The 21,937-nt window shown below is 43.6% G+C and overlaps 1 protein-coding gene across 14 annotated transcripts in view; it reads left to right on the top strand.

Moving 5' to 3' along the window:
• CELF2 (CUGBP Elav-like family member 2) overlaps window positions 1-21,937 on the top strand; it is a 773,712-nt gene that overhangs the window by 641,369 nt on the left and 110,406 nt on the right. For all 14 annotated transcript variants that reach the window (XM_059725768.1, XM_059725764.1, XM_059725762.1 and 11 more), the window contains one exon: window positions 5,040-5,122. In XM_059725768.1, coding sequence (XP_059581751.1) covers window positions 5,040-5,122 — 83 coding nt within the window. The remainder of the gene's footprint in view (window positions 1-5,039; window positions 5,123-21,937) is intronic.

A 21,937-nucleotide genomic window follows, 5' to 3' on the forward strand; every position in this document is an offset into this window, starting at 1 on the left:
GGCCAGTCTCAATCATAGGCCTTCCCACTTGTCTTAGGGCTAACCATCCACCCACCTTACCTGCCACGCCTTGATATTAATAATTACTGAATGTTAATCAGGCAGGAGACTGCCCTTTAGCTGCTCTGGTGACAAGGGCCTATTTACATGACTCCAGCCTTCCCTTATCGTATCCCATGCCTTATCAAGCCCCATGCCTCATAGATGTTCTGTGGCCTAACACCCAACCCAAGCCTACTCGGCCTAGCACCTGGCCTCCAGCTTGTCTAGGCTGACACCCGCCTTATAGCTTAGCGGGGGCTCACCAGGCCTCCCTGCTTCGGTGAGGCCTCACCCGGCCTCCAGCTCAGCGTGGCCTGACACCCAGGCTTCAGTCTGGCAGCACACACCTGGCCTTCAAATGCTCCACACCCCATCCCCAGGGTCCAAGCCCCATCCTCATGCTCCAAGCCCCATTCCTGGGCTTCAAGTGATTCTCTGGGCCCCAGGCCCCTCACATCAGGCTCCAAGCCCCTCTCTATGGGACTAGGGCTCCAAGCCCCATCCCCCCTGGAACCTACCTCCTGGCTCTCTTCCCCTGCAATGACCAGCTACCCACCAGGGATGTTGGGGCTGGGGTTATCAGGTGCCCCCACCTGCCTTTCATCAGGGAGGTAACTGGCCTGACATTTCTGGGGGGCTGTCCTGACATGGACAGTCACACCAGAGTGCCCTACCCCAGCAGGGTACAGTTTCCAGTCATGCCCAGGACCAGGAGCCTCCTGCCATCCCCAATAGTACCTCCCTTATCTCCAAGACATTGTGAGCAGCAGTTCCAGCCAGGTGGTGTCCTCCAGCTGGCTGGCAGCCACCTACTGCTTTGTTGTTCAGGGCCAAACCCTTATATAACAGCTGGGCCCTGTTTCCCAATCAGGCAGCATTGCCTGGGATAACAGCCAGCTGCAGACTTCCTGCTTGCTGCCCACACCCCTGAGAGTAACAGAGCACCCTGTGCTCTGTTACAACAGCCATTGCGTCAAAATGATGGAGAGCCTGGTTTGGAGGGGGAGGTGGGAGGGTTGTATTAACATTGTATAGTTTCTTTACAATCAAAAGATAGTCAAAGATGAACTTACAACAGAGTTAAACTAAGCTAAATTTCTAGTACAGCTCCTCTTTCCATCACAATTGCCAGGCTCCAGAATGGACATACTTTGTCATCTGTTTTGAGCCAAAAGATTTCTGTTTTGGTTTCCATTTGTTTTAAAGGCCAAGGATTTCATCTTGAGGTGCAGCTGATTGGTTGTAATAAGACCAAGAAGACCCATATCACTATGTTTTACTAAAATTATTCTCCTAGTGGTACCACTGATTTCTCTTCATCTTCCAAAGGTAGCATGAATTGCTTTGGAATAATAATGGAAGGAAAATACATCCCTGGCATCCTATTGGGCAGCTGTCAGTTTTAGGTCAATAAAATACTCCTTTTTATAGATAGGGATCATTCCTTCCCATATTTCTGCAGAAGAGATTCCAAGATGACTTCTGCATTTTGTCCTATCCATGTAATGTCAAGATAAAGTAATGTTATGCACAAATGTGCACCTTTAGGTCCAGATCTGCTCTTTCAAATCGCGTAGGTTTATGTAACTTGGAACCATATAACTATATGAAACTTGGAACTGTGATCCTAGCAGTAATTGCTTCTTGAAAATCCCATAGTCTTCTGTGTAAAATTTCCTTTAGGAGATGGAAGATGTTTGTTGTTCCTTTATTTCTATCCCCAATATTCTTGGAAGACCGATTGAAAACCATACACCAATGACTGTCACTTAATTTAAAATAAGTCAAGGAGGTTTAAATACATTTCAGTAAATGAAGCGAGCTCATCTTTGGACGTTTCTAGATCCACAAGTTATGAGATTAGAAAGGGCCATTCTGACAATGGAGACCTGCCTAATATTTTGGTGTTGTTCCTTGTGCTGCTTCATTCTCCCATTCGTTCTTCACAAGCATCACTCTTTTCCCCTTTAGATGCCACTTCTACACACTCTTTGTTGGAATTACCATAAGTAGCTGATACAGGATAATTTATCAATTCATCCTCTCTCACTGTGCACAGCTTTCAGATTCAGGTTCCTTGAAACAGTACCAAACTGACAGATCTTACATTTTTTGCATATTGGGTTACACTCCAATATTAACTTCCCATCTAGGTGGACTTGAAGCTGCCTCTGCCCTCCCCCCTACCCCCATTTAGCCATGTGTGAAAAAACAAAGCAGTCACAAAGTGATCACAAATGGCACATACCCACAGGCCAATAATGGAAGAAGCTGTGAATAAAAGTGCAATATTAAATTAGCTAGCAACATAGAGAAAACCTGGTGACATATTTCCACCTTGTATTATTTACCAATTGCATATAGTCTAGCATTTATTGTTCAGTTTGGGTTCTGGAGTAATAATTTTGAAATCACAAAGCCTGCCATCAGACTGGAAGATTTTTAAGCTCCCGTAAGTAGCATGAGCCTCAAAAATCAGACCCTGACTGATTTAGAAATTCCTACTGAATGATCATCAGTTGACTGAAATAATTGCCGGTTTCATAAACACTTAAATTTTAAGGGAATTGGTTACCATTTGTTTGTGAAAGATGTTTTTCCCAACAGTGTTAAGTCTACATTGCTTGCCTGTCAGCGCATTTTACTGCCTTTGAGTGCACTTGTGTTAGAGGACAAAGTCCTTGTAGTCCACCTAGGAATACAAGATTACCTTTACTTTGTTATAAAGGTGACGTTCATTGTTGGCCCAACTGAAAGCCTCAGGGAGCGCTCAGGGCATAATGTGCTGTTTAACCAAGCAAGACGGTGGCAGGAGGGAGAATTTTGAGAATTTAAACCTTCCCTCTGGACTGAGGTGCCAGCCCTCTCCACTCTCCAAACTAAGATTATTTACTGGGTTTTCTCTCTCTGGCATCCTGTTTACCACTGTGATGACATTAAATAATTAAGTGGAGACTAGACTACCTGGTATGACATATAACATCATTTTAATAAGCAGGAGTCGAATGGAGTTGATATATCTTTGTGCCCATTTGCCACCCAGAAGGCAAATCATCTTTCCTCTGCCACACCTTGCCTTACACTCATCAATTCAGGGAACAAAAAGGCTGCTATAGATGTTCATGACTCTGGACATTTCTTCTGTTTTCTGTGCGTTTTTGGAGAGTCTCTAGACTTCCTGGAAATCCATGTTTATAGCTACACCATGAGGAATGTTTTCTGAATCCATAGTAAAATATATATGTGTAAAATATCTAGTAAAACAACATTTTGATCTATATGAAATAATCCTTTTTGCTTCTGTGTGTAGTGCCTTTGAACTGAAAGCTCCTCTGTGAACCCCCCTGAAATAGGTCAGTGTATTTATTCCAGTATTGCTGGAATGCTGAGGCACAGCCTTCACAAGACTGGCTCCAGCCCCATACATAATACATATGCAACCTGATTTCAGGGATGAGAGTCCATGTTTTGTCTATTGAGGTCTGTCTGTGCCATTACCAAAGATGTGATTGCAGCCGGGATACCTGAGTAGCTTTAATCTACATAGCATATAGGAACGAATGTTCTGGGTCATAAACATCAGCTTTGAAAACCTACCAAGATCTTCAAATTAATAGTTAGTTTGCTAGCTTATACTAAAGTTTACCACTGTCCCATGTTTACTTCTGTGGAGTGCAGATGGAAGTTACATTTTTTGTGCAACTGGCCCCCTGAAGTCAGTCTACAGCTGTGCTGTGGCACATGCACAACTGCAGAACGCTTTTGAAGCTGATTGCACAAAAAATGAACCCTCCTCAAATGAGGTATCAGATGAAGGTGCTCTGCTTTAGAGCGCCGTAGGGAACTTGTGATCCCTTGGGTTAATTTGTTGCATGATTGGGGCTGCATTAGCCCAGCCGCATCCCTGGAGCTGTCAGCAGGAAGGAAGGACAGAGGCGAGAGAGGAAAGCAAGCAGCAGTGAGCTGCCATCTGGGGCTTGCCCAGCTTGAGCTGGAGTGGGAACAGGTAGATCACAGCCTTTCCATCTTGCATCCTCCCCCAGCCAGATGGCAGGGCTGGGGAGAGGGATGGCTCTCAGCTGGATGCTCACCCGCTGGCAGGCTTGATTTCCCCCACCCCCTCCCACCACCCCAGCAGAAGAACATCTGTTGGGGCAGGGCGGTGCTTTAACTCATAGCACTTTCTGTAAAGCACCATGAGTTAGAGCCGGGGCCTGCACATCTGTCAGAGCCCATGGTTACCTCTGTTAGCCCTTACCTACCTACAATTATACCTTCAGCTTCAATGGAGACATAGCCAAAGAGGTATACATTAAAATTGGCAGTCTAGAGGAAAAAATAGAAGCACTAGTATTTGATCTATTTCTGGTCACAGATCTGCTCTTCTAGTGAGGACTAGGCATGTGTGCAGCTAGACAACTGATCAGCACCCTCATCCAGCAGCTATCTCCTATATCTCTTCAGTATGGACCTCTCCTGCAGGCTAAATTGCTTCTCATTAATGAGACACTCCTGATCATGGTGCCCACAGCTCTGCACAGTTTACCGGAAAGCCTGGTTTACCATAAAACATCAGCACATATGTATGTATTCCTTTAAGTGAGGGCTTCCTTTTAATCCAGTTTTCCATCTGGGCTGCAATGGCAAATCTTTACCACTCTGAGCTTTCAAGCTGCTTTATAATCACACTTTAATGGGTCCTTGAGGAAAATTTAACTTTGTTTACACTTCGGAGTTGACTGAATTTTGGTTAAGTTAATCCCAAAGTGGTTAGAGCCTGCTGAAGAGGTAGGTATGCTATGGATACAATGCATGTGGGTGATATATTTTTTATTTTAAACAATAAAAGGTTCTTTTTATTCTTGTCAGTCATGCAGGCTCATTATAATTCACATTTTCAGCCTTCATAATACAATTGTTCAATCATTTTTTTTTCCTATTGTGCTCTTGCAAACCATTCTGGTTAATTTCTGAAAGCTTTTCATTTCTCTCTCTAGGTTGTTGTTTCGTAACATTTTATACAAGAAAAGCTGCACTTGAGGCACAGAATGCACTGCACAATATTAAAACTTTACCTGGGGTGAGTACATTTACTTTTTGATCCTAATCACTTTATTGCTGGAAAATAGCCCCTTTGCTGAAGATGCTAGTTATAGGCTCTTAGTGCCCCAAATGACTTTGATCTTTTCAAGAGAGGGTTCTTGACCTGATGGTTCACATGCAGTAACTATGCCAACTGGCCAGTCCAGTAGCAATGGCATTAGCTCTGAAGAAAGCTGCTTTTCTATAGAATGTCTCCTAGCTGGAAATAATAGTGGATTCTACTGTTAACAGCAGCTGCTGGAGTGTAAAGGGAGTTAACACTTAAAGAAAAGAAAAGTAAGGACAAGAAAAGAAAAAGGAAAGTAAAACTTTACCCACCAGGGGTTCTTTTTAAAAGAGGGTGTGGTTAAAAACATGAACCCAGCATAGGTGCAGTGTAACTTTCACAATGGTTTCGAAACAATTGACTGCCGATTACTCTGGATGTCATGTATCGATGTACAGCAGACAATTAGTAGAGTACAGTTGTATTCAAAATGCCATCCCATTTCATTTTGGTGTTCTTAGCAATCAATTCCCACTGATTCTTCACACTGGTAGTAACAATAGATGGGCTTGTATTATTGGGCTACTTAAACAAAATACACCATCTGTGAAATTCTGTCCTCTTTCAGTTCTAATTACAGTGGTAGAAAGCACTGCATTTCAAGGTGGTGGCTTGGTAACTGGAAGTTGTTAACTGATCAGTCGATCTAATATTTAAAATCAGTCTGCAGGACCCAAATGATTTTTTTGTTACTGTTGTTATTCTGATATGACAAATACTTGATGACTCGGAGGGTGATGGTCTAAACAGAAAGTGAAAACAAAGGGCATCGAAAATATATAGCACTTTGTGAGGAGTAGAGCAAATGGCAAAATTCCTCCGTAGTTCCCATGTGCTACATGTGAATCCAACCCTATCACTTTGAAAAAACTACCATAATCTATTCGGATATCCTGCTTACCTTTCCCAAAAAATCATCCCTTTGAAATCAGGGTGTATGTCCTAAGCAGGGAAGATATTTTCTGCACTGGAATTAATGCATTGGGATGCTATAATATGGTTGCCTTGAGTTGTCCTTCTCTCCTGTCCAGGAGACAGGGAAGGAGGGCACCCTTTAGGGTCATGGTTAATTTTAGTCCTATCACAGCCACTGCCTAATTGGCAATAGCTTTTGACTGAGCAGCCAAATGCTGCTGCCAAATCAACACTGGTTGTGAGAGGGTTAAAACTGTAGTGCTGAAATTGCAGCTAGAGGTTGTGATGCTAATGAATCAACTCTGCCCCTCCTGGATGGACTGACATTCAGCCATGGTGATCCCATGCTGTGGCAGTTAAGGTCCTAGAAAAAAAAATTCTTCATCCTGCCTTACCAAAACAAGGTATATGTCTTATTTTGGGGATATGCCGTGTGCAAAAACTATGGTAATATCTGTCTGCTCCACCCTGCACAGTTTACGGTAGGATTAATTCGTAAGGTATTATGGAACTATATAATTACAAAGATCAATGTCTGAGAGTTACCCATAAACCCTACCCATTCACAGGAGTATCATGAAAATGCTCGGGAAGTCAGTCTCTAGAAAGTCCTCCAGAATCTATCTCCGGTAGATCATAATACCTATTATACTAAAGCAGTGATTTAATGAAACAACTTTACTTGAAGCAAAGAAGGCTCACTCTGTCTGGTTCTGCAATGTGCGCATTGAAAACATTGGATTCCACATCTCTTCAGTTGAAGTTTCTTTATAACACATGCCATTAACTTCACTGACTTTGGATCAGGCTCTAGAAGCAGTTTCTGTTGAACGGAGGGAGGGAACTAGCATACAGGCCCCAGTGCAGAGGCTACCACTAATCTTTTGGCAGAAATGGAAATCACCTTCCACTGCCATTGTGAGTCAGACTAGATTCACATCAGGGTGAATATGGGCAGTCACGTATTGATGTACAGCAGACAATTAGTAGAGTACAGTTGTATTCAAAATGCCATCCCATTTCATTTTGGTATGACAGCCGGCCTCAGGCTGCTTTGCTGTAACACTAGATTTTGTCTAGTAGGACCTTTGTACATGCCATGTTTTTTGCCCTTTCATGCGCTGCAACTGACTGTCTTTTTGCACAAGGGGAATTTCTGGATGCTTTAAAAGCCTTTCTTGTGCATTAAAGTAAAACTCCTTGGATGTAGTTTAGATTGACTTGCCAGGAATTAAAGCATCACGTCCATGGATTCATTGCGCAACACTCCAAAGCTTAATTATTTTGAAAGCCTAGTGCATGCAAACACTGACATGACACTCCAAAATAAACAAGTTTAAATTGTATAAACTTTTTTAAATTTGATGAGAATTAAAACCCATGGGGTGTACAGGCTCCCTTAAAGCCTTCTTCTACAACCCCCAAAGTCTCTCATTTTCAATCACTTGAAATCTGTTTGTACTTTTTGGGGGTTATCCTTGAAATAAGGGTCAGGTCCACAAACCTAAGTGGGAAAGCCAAGGATGATCCGTATGGATTCTGGTTCATTAGAAGGCCAGAGCAGCTGTCTCCATATGTAAGGCTTGATTTACGGTTGCATGTTGTATGTGCCACCATCCTTTCTAATTTAGGTCTGGTAACAGGCTTTGTACACAGTTGGTAGACTGAGTGGTAAACTTCATCCTTAACAGAGAGATGAAAATATTGACCTCGTTCTTGTTTCTTTGAATTTCTGCCTTTTAGTGGACATGAAGAAAATAGGACCGAACATAAATGATTAATGCAGATTCTTGGAAGAAAATATTGCAGGGTGCCTTGCTGTTTGATTACAAGCCTTGGAATTAGTCAACATTTCCATAATTCTAAACCAATATACACCTGTTTTCCCACTGTGATGTGAAGGCACAACTTAATTTAACAGAAACCCTGCTGTGCCAAATCTCTCATTAAATACCAAACTAGTTCTGTAATTTAAAGTTGCAGCACCGCTATTTTGACTGAATTGCCTCTGTATTATGAAATTAATAAGAACTTAATGATGCACTTTGCTTATATTCCCCCAGTTTTTTTAAGATCAAAATTAAAATAAATTAAAACAAAGATGAAGATAGAACTGGTACCAGCAGACATCTCAAGGTTTTTTTTTTGGTTTTAATTATTTTCACAAGGATAAAATATATTAAAAATGCTATTAATTTAAAAAAAAAAATCATGTCACAAACTTTCAGCCAGAGCCAGGATCAAATAACTTCTTTCTCCTCATAATGACTATAATGTTTACTTGTTATATAATGGGGCTTTTCTCATCCCAGTGTAGATGTGTTTTCAGATAGTTAGGTACCATCTGCAGATTAGCATCTTTTCTTGACAGAGAACAAAAAAGCAGCGTCTGAAGAATACAAGCTGGAGCTGATATACCGTGCATATCAGCAAAATGGATAAACCCCTCTGTTGCTTAGTCTGTCTTGATGTCAGCATTATTAGGAGTAGTTTTTACATCTTGTAAACAAGTTTCTGCATGCATTACAGTTTCCAATATAACAATCAGACTACTCTAGTTCATAGAGGTAGGTAGTGATGCAGTTTGGATGCAGCTGATAAAATTCAAATTACCTTCAATTTGTTTAAGCATGAAAGTGATTTTGTTTAAAATACGTTATAAGACCTGATTTCAGTCTAAAAGGAACAGTTATGTTCTTACAAATATACTTATTTTGAGTGACATAGGAATAAAGCTTTGATCTATCCCTGGTCATATTGCATAGAAGCTGACTATTGTATGGGGCAGGCAAGAGAGAGGAGAGGGACCAGGGGCTTGCTCCATGACCTGGATAAATTCATGTAATAAATTCTTCCTCTCTAAACCTACCCAGCATTTTAAATCAGTCCTAGCACTCTCAGTTCCTTCTTGCCCTGAATTTGTGTCCAGTGAATATGTATATTATTAAAAAGATGCCGTATTCGTCCTCAGAGATGGTCACAAGGTTGTATTAGGTATCCCAGTCCTGCAACCTCATTTACAGCAATGAGAGGGGTTTTTTTAAGAATAAGGCTTCTCATTCTGAGCCTCCACTCCTTGCAGAGGCAAAGTTGCCATATAGTTCAGTAGGGTATCCTGTGGGGGGTACTAATAGGTTGATGAGTTTTACTTTATAGGATCAATCTTTCTATCTGTAAAGTCTGGTTCTTGGGCCTAATCTTAACATATCTGATTCTGTGGACATTTACAGAATCATTGTGAAATGAAGGATCTGCTGGTCTCCCTTTACCAGATACAGACAACCATTTGAAACGTCCCCTGGAATTCTTGCAAGAGGATGTGATGATCGTTTTTGATTCATATAGTTATGGTTGTTTATCTATAGATCAGTTACCACAAAAAACCTGAATTAATATTCTTCACTGAATTTAATTTTCAGTATCCTTGTCTCCTTGACAGTATAATGCTTTGTGTGTAGGTGTGAGTCGTTTGGAGGGAAACTCTAAAGCAGTCTTATTAGGGCATTTGCTGTATGAATCAATTTAATTAAGAGTGCAATAACAGAGAAATGCCGTTTTGAAAAAGCTCTTAAAATTTTAACAGCAAGGAGGAGTCTACAGACTCTAAATGTCTTGTAAAATATTAATGGACTTTTTCTGCCAGATGTTGTCTGGGAGAAGGTTTTTCCTTTTTTTTTTAAGAATCACTACTGGTTTTATTAAATGTGCTTATGTAATATAGAAGCATAATTGCCTTAGAGAGAACTTTTTGTTCAAAATATTCTGTTTTAACTTTTAATAAGCCACGAGATTTCCATAACAGACTATAGAATACGTGCAAATACAGTTTAAAAGGCAAGGTACCTCTTTTAGACTGCAGTTTGTTCTAGACTAGAATGGGTTCACCATAACTGCAAGTTCACTGTAATTTGCAGATTGTCAGTACATTTTAGGATTTCCGCTTTTGCTCACCGTAGCAGAGTTTTCAATCCCTGTCACGTTCAAAAGCCTCCAGGTCTATGGGCTAATGATGCACCAGTTCAAATTAGTGGTACAGCTCCCACAGATGTTTTCAAAAGTAGGATCTTGCCTCCTGAGTTTTGATCCAGCTTATAAAAGGACTGGATTCGAGTCAGGCAAAATGGATTGTTAGCCAAGCCAAAGAAATGAATAGATATGTTTGGAAAGAGAACGTGACAACCTGTTAAAATTACCTGTAATGTAAAAGTAACCATTCAATCTGACTGCAATAATAGCCCTGAATATAGAGCATTAGGGCAACTACATACATAATGGGCCTCTGCTCCAACGCATGCTAATTAGCATGCGTCAGAGCAGACTCGATTAATCAAGTCTGCTGGAGCATGCCAATTAGTGCTCTCCAGCAGCCTCTGCGCTGCATGTATTCAGCATCCCTGTATTTCAAAATAGCGGCAGGGCCGCTTTAACTAAAGCTTATCAAACGATTTTAGTTAAAGCGCCCCCGCCATTACCATTTTGAAGCGTGAGATGCTGAATTTACATGACATTGCGGGTGCTTTAATTAAAGCAACTCTCAGAGTCATTCTAATCATAGGCGACTCATAGGAGGGACACCGGGGGGGGGGCGGGGGGGCACGTGCCCCCTGAGATTGGCCGCCACCGCTGCCGGCTTTGGCGGGCAGTCACCACTCGCCACCCATCCCCCCTTTGCTGCTGATGCTGCCACCAGTGTCTGTGGGCAAATGCCGCTCACTGCTGCCAACGTCTACAGGCAGTCCCTGCTCTCCACCCCCCGATGCCGATGCCAAACCCGATGCCAGCATCTGTGGGTGGTCACCGCTTGCCTCTTCCCCCCACCACCGACACCGCTGCCAGCATCTGTGGGCAATCCCCGCTTGCCGCTGACACTGATGCCTACAAATGGGGCCCCCCCTCGGTCTCAGGAGGCACGAATCGTCGGTTCTAATTAAAGCACCTCCCACCCCGACCCCAGACCACGTGTATAGTGAGTTGGAAATTAAGTATCAGAAAGTTTTTGACAAATTTGAAGACATTTCAGGGGAAAGGAATTAAAGCAATTAAAGGACTGCCATGAATGAAGATTACTAAAGTAGTACCTATCTAGCATGGCCAAATGCTACCTAACAACAATCTTAAAGGTCTATAACTCCTTAAAAGGTTAAATCAACCTTAAAAGGGAAGCAGGGCCTTCCAGAGGTCTCTCCTCCCTTTCGTAATGGAAATTGTTTGAGGCAGGGCTAGGTTTTCTTGTGCTGCATAGAGCAGGCCACCACCCTTACAGTCATCACTGTCGAAACTTTCCAAAACACCAGAGCAACTGAAGGACCCAAACAAATCTGCACAAAAAACTGACTTGAAACTGACTTTAGCCAAGTAGCAAATCTGAAAAATAAATAAATAAAATAAAAAATAAACTCATGTGGAAATGAACAAAAACGTTTTTTGTGTTTCGGGTGCAATAAACCTGAATATGTTATGTTGGAGCATGTTTTTCAAATAAAAGCAAAAGGCTAGATTCACAAAGCAGAGGAGATCATCCGTTGTCTCCCATACCTATGTCTCAGTGTTTAGGGAATTCACTTGAAATAAAGGAGAGTTGGTTTCAGTTCCCCTCTCTGCCTGATTTACTGCCTGCTTTTGAATTCAGGTAGTCACTCTAACTTTCAGGAGAGTGACCTAATGCTTGGGCTGTATCATATACTAGCCTGGGTCTCATCTCTCCTGGTAAAGCTGTTCTAATCTGCATAGAATATTTAAATATCCATTGATTTATAGACTGTTTGGAACTACTTTTCCAGAAGAGACTGAGTATGATCCACCACAGAATATCCAGGGATAAAAGACCCAGGTTTAAAACCCCTGTTCCAAATCAAGCAGTGCGAGGATTTGAACCTACATCTCTCACGGCCCTAATACTTCCACAGTCCAGCCATATGTCACTTAGGTGCATTTGCTAATTTTGCCTGATGACAGCATTGGGATTCAGTTGAGTAGCAGAAAATGTTGGCTAATGGGAGAAAAAAATCCTAATATCAAGTTTTCTTTGTCAGCTGAGGACCTGTCATTTTGAATTCTTTACATTAAGCAGTAGATATTGTGCTATAACTTAATTTTGGATAGTTCTGGACAGACTCTGACCAAATTTTCTGAAAAGCTTAGTGCTTTCTGAAGAGCTCAGGCACTCAACGAGCTTTGACATGTTGCAGCGCTGTTCAGAACGTGCTAACAACCACCCTCACAAAATCAGCGCTATCAGGAGGTCTTTTGTGGAGCCCAAAATCACTGACCGTATTAAAGATTTTGTCCAGAGGTTTTGCATATGGTAGACGTATGTATCGGAAATACAAGCTTGAGCCAAGTTATGAGGTCATCAGTGGGACTGTCTGGAGCACTAACCTACACTAAGTCATGATACTTAGGCAAGGAGAATAGGGTGGTCATTTTCTTAAGCATGTATTCATCCTGCTGCTGGTATTAGCTGTTTTCTGTCATCCAGAACAGAAAGGACGGCATTTCAGTCAGCCTCAGTATTATGACACAAGTGAGTAAAACTGTCGTGATAACGTTCAGAAACTCACTTTCCTAGTTGCCTGAGTACTTCCAAACATCAGAAATTAGAAAGGCAAATCCTAAATAAGGTTGCAGACATTTGAAAAAGGAAAACTGTTGGAAATAATGTCAGATGCCACTAGCCTTTCTCAACCAGAACTTCCACAGACTAATATCCGGAAAACCTATGGCAGCCAGTGTAATTTTTAGAGACCCAGTGCCAACAGACATGAGTTCTGTTATGAATCAAAAGCTAGAGCCTCAAAGCATGTTTATAATAACCATATTTCTATTGTATGTGCAATGTACTTCTGTCGTTGTGACTAAGCTTGCCAGGCCATGCGTCTTTTTTTCCCAAGAACTATGTTCTGGTGTCTGTAGCTGTCTCGCACGGCATTGTAGTATCTTCAAAGCTGATGAAATGTGGTCTGATTACTACTCGCATGGGACTTCTTCAAGAGCAGTCCAGTAAGCTGCATGTACTAGCATTGGTGATTCAGGAAGCTGACATTCTTCCATTTGAATCAGTAATGAGCTGCAGAGGTGCCATATTCTAGATGAGAAGTTAAACCTAGGTCGTGCCCACTTTGTCATTCAGGATCTTATAACACTTGCTGGAAAAAAATCCCCAAACAGGGTGGTTTAATCCTGGGTCCTATTTTTAAATGATGGTTTTGATAACTACAAATCTGCACTTAATTCTTTCTGTTAGTCAGGACAATTTTTTTTCTTCACTTCTGCTCTTAATTTAGTGCACCACCACTAGTGCTAAACAGTAAGGATGTGCGAAATGGGCCCTATTTGACTCGGATTCAACCCAAATCGGAGACAGTGATTCGATTCATTGATTCAGATTACTGTCCCTGATTTGATCCAGCCGAATCCCAATCTGAAGATTCGATGCTGATTTGGAGAATCAGCAATTTAGCCATAGACATGGCTTTTTCTACAAACCTCAAGGTACCAGGTGCAGCCCATGAATGCTCCAGTGCTGGGACACATGGAGCATCCCACAGGAGCATGGGGGGCCCTGTGTGCTTGGCAGTGAACCTGGAAGTGGACTGGAAGTACAACAAGGCTTGGGACAGCTTTGTGAAATCAGTCTGAATTAATTAATGGGTAGCTTTCCTTTGACACCACTTTGATATTTGGCTACAGCTGGATAAAAATCAACCACAAAGGAAACTACGTTCCACCAGAAGTACTTCCAGTCCACTTCCAAGTCTTCCAGGGAGTGTGCTGGGCCCCCCCCCCCCCCATGCCGCCCAGCTCAGCAATCAGCCACAGGGGGACCCCGGTTGGCCCCCCAGACCCAGGAGACACCAGTTGCTGAGCCAGGGGGGCATGGCGGGGCCCCTGCATGCTCCCCAGCGTACCCAGGTGTGGACCAGAAGTGCTTCTGGTCCACTTCCAGGTCTACTGCCAAGCGCTCTGGGGAGCCCTCTGCACTTCTGTGGGTTGCTCCGTCTCCCCCAGCATCGCAGCATTCATGAGCCGCCTGGTACCTTGAGGTATGTAGAAAAAAGATTTAAAGCTGTGTCTATGTCCCAATAGCCGAATCTTTCCAAATCTCTTCGAATCAATTCGGAGGGTTCCAATTCGATTCGGAGAGATTCAAAGGTCCTCTGATTCGATTCAGATTTGGAGATTCAGCTACCGAATCAGGCCGAATCTCCGCCGAATCCAATCAGAGTCCGAAGCTTCGCGCAGCCCTACTAAACAGCTGCTGTATTCCACCCAGAGCATTTCTGCATTTGTAAAATTCAGTGACTGGCAAGTGTTTCTTATATAGTGCGTGCAGTCTATAAAGCACCTTGGGATTCTTCTGAATGAAAGGATCTATCTATACTTATAATTCTGTGGAGCTGACTGTCTTAGCAGAGCCTGATAAAGCAAAACAGTTGAATTTGGCCTGCTGTCTAGAACAAGCCTGTATTGTGGGTTTCCACCCCAAAACGACAGTGAGTGAAATACCAGCAAACTGTACTTGTGGATATTACAGATTTTAGGGCAATGAGAGGGAACGTAACAAGATTCTGTTACACTTCATTATTTTAATTATCGATCTAAATTATCAACTGGTCTTAGCTGATGTAGCTTTATGGAAAACAACACCAGTTGGAACAAGCTGAATATCTAGGCCAGCATAGTATATTCTCAGTGTGAACAGTACAACGTACTTTGGGAGTGAAAAGCAGTAGCATTTTCCATCTGAAAAAGCGACCTATGAGAATAGATTTGAATGGCAAGTCTGATGTTTGTCTTGTTTCAGAGCTGTACATCATTTTATATGCAGCTTGGCTGAGATCAGTAATGGCTTCACTTCAGGAATACAGGCTATGAGTATTTCCAGGAGGTGAAGAATTCACTGTTGAAAAACATGTCATCACAACTCCCTTTAATAATGAGAGTCTCGGACAATTAAAAAGGTGACCACTGCAGACAGAAAATTATGGGCTAAACAGGATCCTAGCAACGGTAAACAAAATGTAGTTTCCTTTGTGGTTGATTTTTATCCAGCTGCAGCCAAATATCAAAGCGATATGAAAGGAAAGCTACCCATTAATTAATTCAGACTGACTTCACAAAGCTGTCCCAAGCCTTTGCTGATATCTGATTCTGACAACTTCCTAATCTTCACAAGTTGTCATTAAGAGTGACATTAAAGCTGCCTGCAATCAATCCCAGCTCTCACCCCATTGTAACTCAGAGACACACTCTCTTTAATCATGGGGAAGGAGGGGGGAATAAGCAACTTTTCTTCTTTACAAGCCGAATTTAAAATCTGTCAGGGAATCGTGCCAACAGATCTACCTCTATTGTTTGTGGCAGGCACCCACCTCTTCCAGCTGGGGAAACTATAGGAACCTCTTGCAGTGAATGGAAATATGTTTCTTTAACAGCCAAGAGAAGCTTAAGGAGGGAAGGAATAATCCTTAGAAGTGGGTAATGTTCTTTAAACAGTATGAGTATAGCCTTATTATTGATTTAGAGATACAGAATGCAGGCTACCTGAGATATAGGAGATGTGGTTGGAAGAAGATAAGACGTTAATCACAAGAAAAGATTTGTCTTTAAACCATGACCCACAAAGAATGCACCTCTGCAAATGTGCATAAATGAAGCCAGTAATTCCACCTGTGGACATAAACAAAACGCTCGGCTGCTTCTTACCATTACCTGAATCCCTCCGTGGGATTACAGCCTCGTGTAGCATTTCAAGGTACGCGATGCCTTTATATTTTCATTCAACTGTGAATGACCCAGATGATTGAAAGTAGCTCATGTTTGTGTTCTAGTCCATCACTCGAGCAGGTATCCACTAGACGGCGACTAATATTATTTTCTGGCCAAATCATGACAATGCCTTAGAGTAAAATGTACTAGAATATTATACAGAATGCTTATTTCAAAGATTGCATTCAAAACAAAGAGGTTAAACGCCGTTCTGGGAAGGCAACCCAAGCACTGACAGCAGCATAGATGTAGTCATTGTCTTTTCTCAGGAGCCACGTATTGCTACTGCATAAAGACTAGCAGCAAACAGGAATTGTTTTTATGGTGCGTAGAGGGGAGAATTCTAAGTTGCGGCTTATCCTAAAGGAAGGACAATTGAGATTGAATAACAGGAAAAGTGGTGTTTCTTCCATTGGAATAGCCTTCCAAGGGAAATGAATGGAAAGGTATTTAGGGTAGAAAGAGCTAGACCATATACTGCAGGCAATAATCCTGTATTGGCTTGAAGACAGTCCAGAGATTAACTGAACAAATTGGCTCCTTGCTAATTTCTGGGATTGTTAAGAAGAGAAAGAAATTGGCAATCTTGTTTTAAATGCAGAGAATTCCCACTATGTGCCAACACAAAACGGTGTCCAGACTGTGGAGTAAACTCTCTTCAGAGGTGGTGCAGTCACCAGCCCTAGTGGTTTTCAGGAAGAGACTGGACGGTCACCTTGCTGCGGTCACTTGACCCCAGTTGTCTTCCTGCCTAGAGCAGGGGGGCTGGACCCAATGATCTGCAAGGTCCCTTCCAGCCCCTAAAATCTCTGAATCTATGAAAAATATATATGGATGACAGAGAAAGATGTGGTAATAACTACTCTAAATTGGCCAGGTATTTAATTGCTTCCCATATGTTAATATCTCCTTTCACTACATGCTTCCGCTTAGTTTTTTTGCAAGGTTGCTCCGGTTCATGTGACCAGAGTCTCAGCAGGAATGGTGCAGGCACCTACCCTGGAGATCTTTAAAGGGAGACTGGAAGCACACCTGGCTGGGGTTATTTGACCCCAGCAGTCTTTCCTACCCAGAGCAGGGAGGCTGGACCCAGTGATCTCACGGGGTCCCTTCCAGCCCTGAACTTCTATAAATCTGTGAATCATACACGCTGCATGTATGATCATATAAAGCCAGCTCAGGTGGTACTGTGGCTGTTTTGCATAGCACTACTACAGTGCATTACCCTAGGGAGGGTTTACCTCAATTTGAACCTGCCATTTCAGGAGTTCTGGTGAGCTGTTGCAGGCTGGCGGTAGGGACGGGGTGGGGGAAGGTGCTGACCCAGGCATTTGATCCTATCCAGTCCTGGGCCTGTCCTCCCTGCACCCACTGCTGGGGGCACCAGATGGAGTGGGTGCAGGGGTGCAGGTGGGCAGGTAGACAGGCTAGAGACTGGCCCAGGACCCCTGCAGGCAGGGCACACTCAGCTGGGTGGCTGGGATGGGGCCATGGGTTAGCAGGGAGCAGCTTCTGGCAGCAGCAGGCAGGACCAGGGCAGGATCACGGGACGGTGACAGTGCGGGACCGGGCCCAGGACAGAGCTGCAATCCTCTTCCCGCATGTCCCTATCACAGGTGGCAGTTTCATGGGCAGGGATGTGCAGGGAGCGGATCATGGCTCTGCCCCAGGCCTTGTCCCTGCATTATCACCACCCACCCATCCATCCCACTCCCAGATGCCATTCCCTACCCACCCACCCATGGCACCATCCCATCTGCTCGACCAAGCACACCCTGCCTGTGGAGGTCCCAGGAAGGTCTCTATGGAGACCCTACCCACCCTCACCCATCTAGCACCCCCAGCAGTAGGCGTGGGCAGACAGATCAAGGTTCCCAGGCATTGGTGCTAGGTCTGGCAGCTTGATAGAGATATTGGCAGTGGCAGCTAGAAGAAGCCGCTGCTGCTGGGAAGCCAATGCCAGCCACCATGCTATTTCCACCCCACTGTGTGCCTGGGGGCATCAGGACCAACTGCACACACCATGGCCTGGGTGGGATCCTGAGCTGGGGCTGGGTAGGGCCGAGGGACACACCGCAGGCTGATTAGGATCCCTTGGTAGGCTGTATCTGGCCCATGGGCAGTATTTTGCCCACCCTAACAAAAGGGCTCTTCTTTATTCCCCACCCCAAACCATCCTGCCTCACTCTGCCAAAAGGGGGTATGACTAGATGCAAGTGAGGCAGTGAGCCATGTTAGCCTGAAGTCAGGCAGAAGGCAAGGAAGATTTGCACCTTATAGACTAACTAGATCAGAGATGCATAGCATAAGCTTTCATAAGCAGCAGGGATATGTCATCAGATGCTGTGAAGGATCTACAAGAAGCAGATCGTAGAATACAAAGGGGAGGGGGGAAAAAAAGAGGGTGGTCACTGCTGAGAGAGAGAGGAAAAAAACCCAGTTAACACATTGGGGATCATAGGGGGTTATAAAAGCTAATGCAGGTAATGAGAGAAGAATCCATAGTCTTGTTTTAGACCATACAATCCAGTCTGTGGATGATTTCTTGCTCCACAATTTTCCATTTAAATTCATTTTTTAAGTTTTGCTGTCTAAGAACAGCCACTCTGAAGTCAGTGATGTAATGTCCAGGGAGGTTCAAGTGTTCTGCCTTGGGCTTGTCTGTCTTTCTGGAACTGATGTCAGATTGGTGTTCATTGCCCCATCTATCCAATGCAGACAGGAGAGGGGCACTGTTAGCAAGGGATGGCAGATGTGACATTGGTAGAACTATATGTAAATGGATCTCAGATGTTATAATCTGTGTTATTTGGTCTAGTGATGGCATGATCTGTGTTGATGAGGTGGGGGGGGCAGCTCCAGAGCTGCTCTGGCTGGGCTGCACAGGAACCGGGCTCAGACAGGGACAGCTGCAGCAGTGGCAGTCAGTCAGGTTTCCCCTCCCTGCACCTGCTCCCAAGCTGGTGGAGAATATTTGTGGGACCAGGCAGGGAGGGGGAACCTACCTACCCCCCACCATTACCGCTGCCAATGTCCTGGGATGAGCCCACAGAACTGGTCTTAGGGAAAATGGTGCCCTGGGTAAACCTGTATTTTGAGTCTGTCCCGTCCTCCCCAGCATCCCTCCCTGCCCCCCTTCCGGCGCCACCCCTCCACCCCCCCCAGTCAGTGGCACTGCTGCAGGCAGAGGTAGGCAGGCAGGGGCACAGGGTGCAGTCTGGCAGGGAGGCAGAGCCACCTGCACTGCCTGGCTCCTGCTGAGCAGTAGCTGGATGTAGGCGGGGTGCAGGCTGAGCTGGGCACCACTCCTCCTGCTGCACTGTTGTGCACGCATTTGTGTGGCATGGCCACTGGTGCCCCCCTGATCATGGCACCCTAGGCCATCTCCTAAGGCCTGCTATGTGAGTCCAGCCCCCATGTAGGCCAGCTGGAGTGGCTCTGGAGCTCCCCTCACCCTCAGGACAGTGGGGACAGCAGCAGCAGCTGGCGGGGGAGTGGAGGGGACAGAAAGAAAAGGGGACAGGGCATGCCTTTGAGCACAGAGCGGGTAAGGGAGGAGTAATTTAATTCTTACCTTCAGGGAATTAAAGTCCATGGCTATGGCTCCTACTACATGGTCAGAAAGGGGGTACAACTGCACCACTGTACCCCCTCTGGATCCACCCCTGCATGTAATGCATGATTATAAGCCCAATATATAACAAGAAACTACTGCAACATTTTAGGGAAAATCAGGGGATTCAATCCCTGGGAATATCATAAGTGGAAGATATTTGGGGAGCATGCCCTAATGCTTTGTAAACAGACCCAGGCATAGATTAATCCTGGTCTTGCTCACTGTGACAACGCCACTTTTACCAATAAAATATTATTATTAGAAATATCTGGAGAGGCTGCGAGGATCGGGTTCCAGTGTAATAACCAGCGCATCACAAGTTCCTTTAAATATCCTGTACAGCTGGGACTTTTTTAAAAAGATGGATTTCTTCTTATTATTGCCCATTTGGTTCTTGTTTCTCAAAACTCCTGAAGAGGGAACTATTCTGAACACATCTTAATGCATGTAATATATAGCACCGTGAATGTTCATGGCATGTTAAAAAGAAGTCAAATGACATTCTTTTTCCTCAAAGAAAGATCGTGTAAGTGTGTTTGACATGACATGGAGACATTAAGGAATTTGGGCAAATGAGAGGCTAGCTTTATACAACATTAAGTTATGAGGTCACTTTACTTATTGTACATATTTTATTTCTACTGGTTTTTGCACTTACATGACTACAGCAGACCTTGCAGATTTTGACAGGTTTAATGCAAGTGTAACTTAAGAACACGGAAGACATTTCTGTCTTCATAAAATAGCCAAATTGCTTTCCACTGTTAAATACTGGCATAATGTTGATGACTTGTAGTTATCACCACTGTTTGCCAGTTGTAGAGAATTAGTAAAACTTAAAAGTTGGTTATGATTCTGTGAGGTAGACCAGATCATTAGTTGGTGTAAATTAACAGAATCAAACATGCAGCTCAAAGTGCTGCTGTATCCGGCCTTGCCTAGGCTACCGCCAGATTAGGGAAGTTTTGGTGTGGCTGGAGAGGTGTGCGTTACCAGGGAATTTAGGGCCCCCGTGTCCTGATGGACATGCCTACAAACCCCACAGCTGCTTTGTCCATCACCACCACCGTGGCAAGTGACCTTCTGGCCTAGAGCCACTAACCCTACTGCTTCCAGCCCCACTACCACCACCCTATTCCCCAGGCTGGGTCCATCCCATGAGGAGTCCTATGGTCTAGATTGGGGCAGGCCAAATAAGGCCCACGGCCGAATGCAGCCTGCCAGGCCATTCTATCCGGCCCGCAGGATAATATAGATAAATAATAATAGATTTAATAATATATATTAATAATAATATTTATATATTATACATTTATATAATATATATAAATAATAATATTTAATCATATAGATTTAGAAAATTAATATTTATCTGCCCCTGGCTGCCTGTCATGTGGCCCTCAATGGCTTGCCAAAACTCAGTAAGCGCCCATGGCTCCATTGCTTTGAGTATAGGTATGCCAGTTCAGGATATGGTATCAATCTGATTTATTCCCAAATTTTTTGTAGTGAGGGTACAGTTTTTGGTAAGTTCTGTGATAATGAATGAAGGAGGTATCAGTACAGTGCAATTCTTAGAAAAGTCCAGGAACATAAACCGGGCTAATTAGCTGTGATTTCCCCCCGCTCCCCATATATTCTTGGGGTTTTAAATTACCACCTGTCAGTGAATTGCGGTGTCTGTGCAGCTTCACCCTTGCTATTTATTTCATATAGAAGTCTCCACTACATAAAACACTTCCAGGTGAAGGGATCTATCAGTAGTCTGGCGCTGTTTATCAGACACTGCCAGATGATATCAGAAACCTCTTGATAAGGAGTTTTACACAACAGCTGGCAACACAGACATAACTCCCAGCTGAGTCTTTTCGGTGTAATGCAGTCTGGAGACTCAGACCCCTGACATCTCATTCATTGCAACCCCACTTTTGCGCAGATGTGTAATATTCAGACCACAGCTCACTATAAGTAAGTGTTGGAAGGAAGGGGGGTGTTTTGTTTTTTCTTCTCAAAATTTAACTTTTTTTTTTTTGAGCTGCTTTATTGTATTTTTTGTGTATGTCCTTTTTGCAATAGTGAATAATGCAACATGCAACTGCACTCATGAACCATAGGCAGCTATATTAGTAGGTTTTTTTCCCTTCTTGAAGTGGTGGGTTTCCAACAGTTTATCTTGGGGTGTCCATGTTGTTGTGCACTTTGGTTAATGTGGACTGCTCGTTAGGCCAGATCACTGAGCTAGCGAGGATTGGTTTCAGGTTGTTCCCTGAAAAAGTGTGATTAATGTGCATGCTACAAGATAGTTTGGAGCAAAATCTAACTTTTCTATGATATCTGTAGATGGTATTTTTTTGGCAAAGGAGAGAAATCTTGACATATCAATTGCTGGAGGAACGGGACTTGTGAATAGAGAAATGCATTCCTGGCTCGGAGTTTTTCCATGCCTT

Source organism: Alligator mississippiensis, chromosome 4, assembly GCF_030867095.1.
Source record: "Alligator mississippiensis isolate rAllMis1 chromosome 4, rAllMis1, whole genome shotgun sequence".
In the NCBI taxonomy this organism is placed as follows: Eukaryota; Metazoa; Chordata; order Crocodylia; family Alligatoridae; genus Alligator; species Alligator mississippiensis.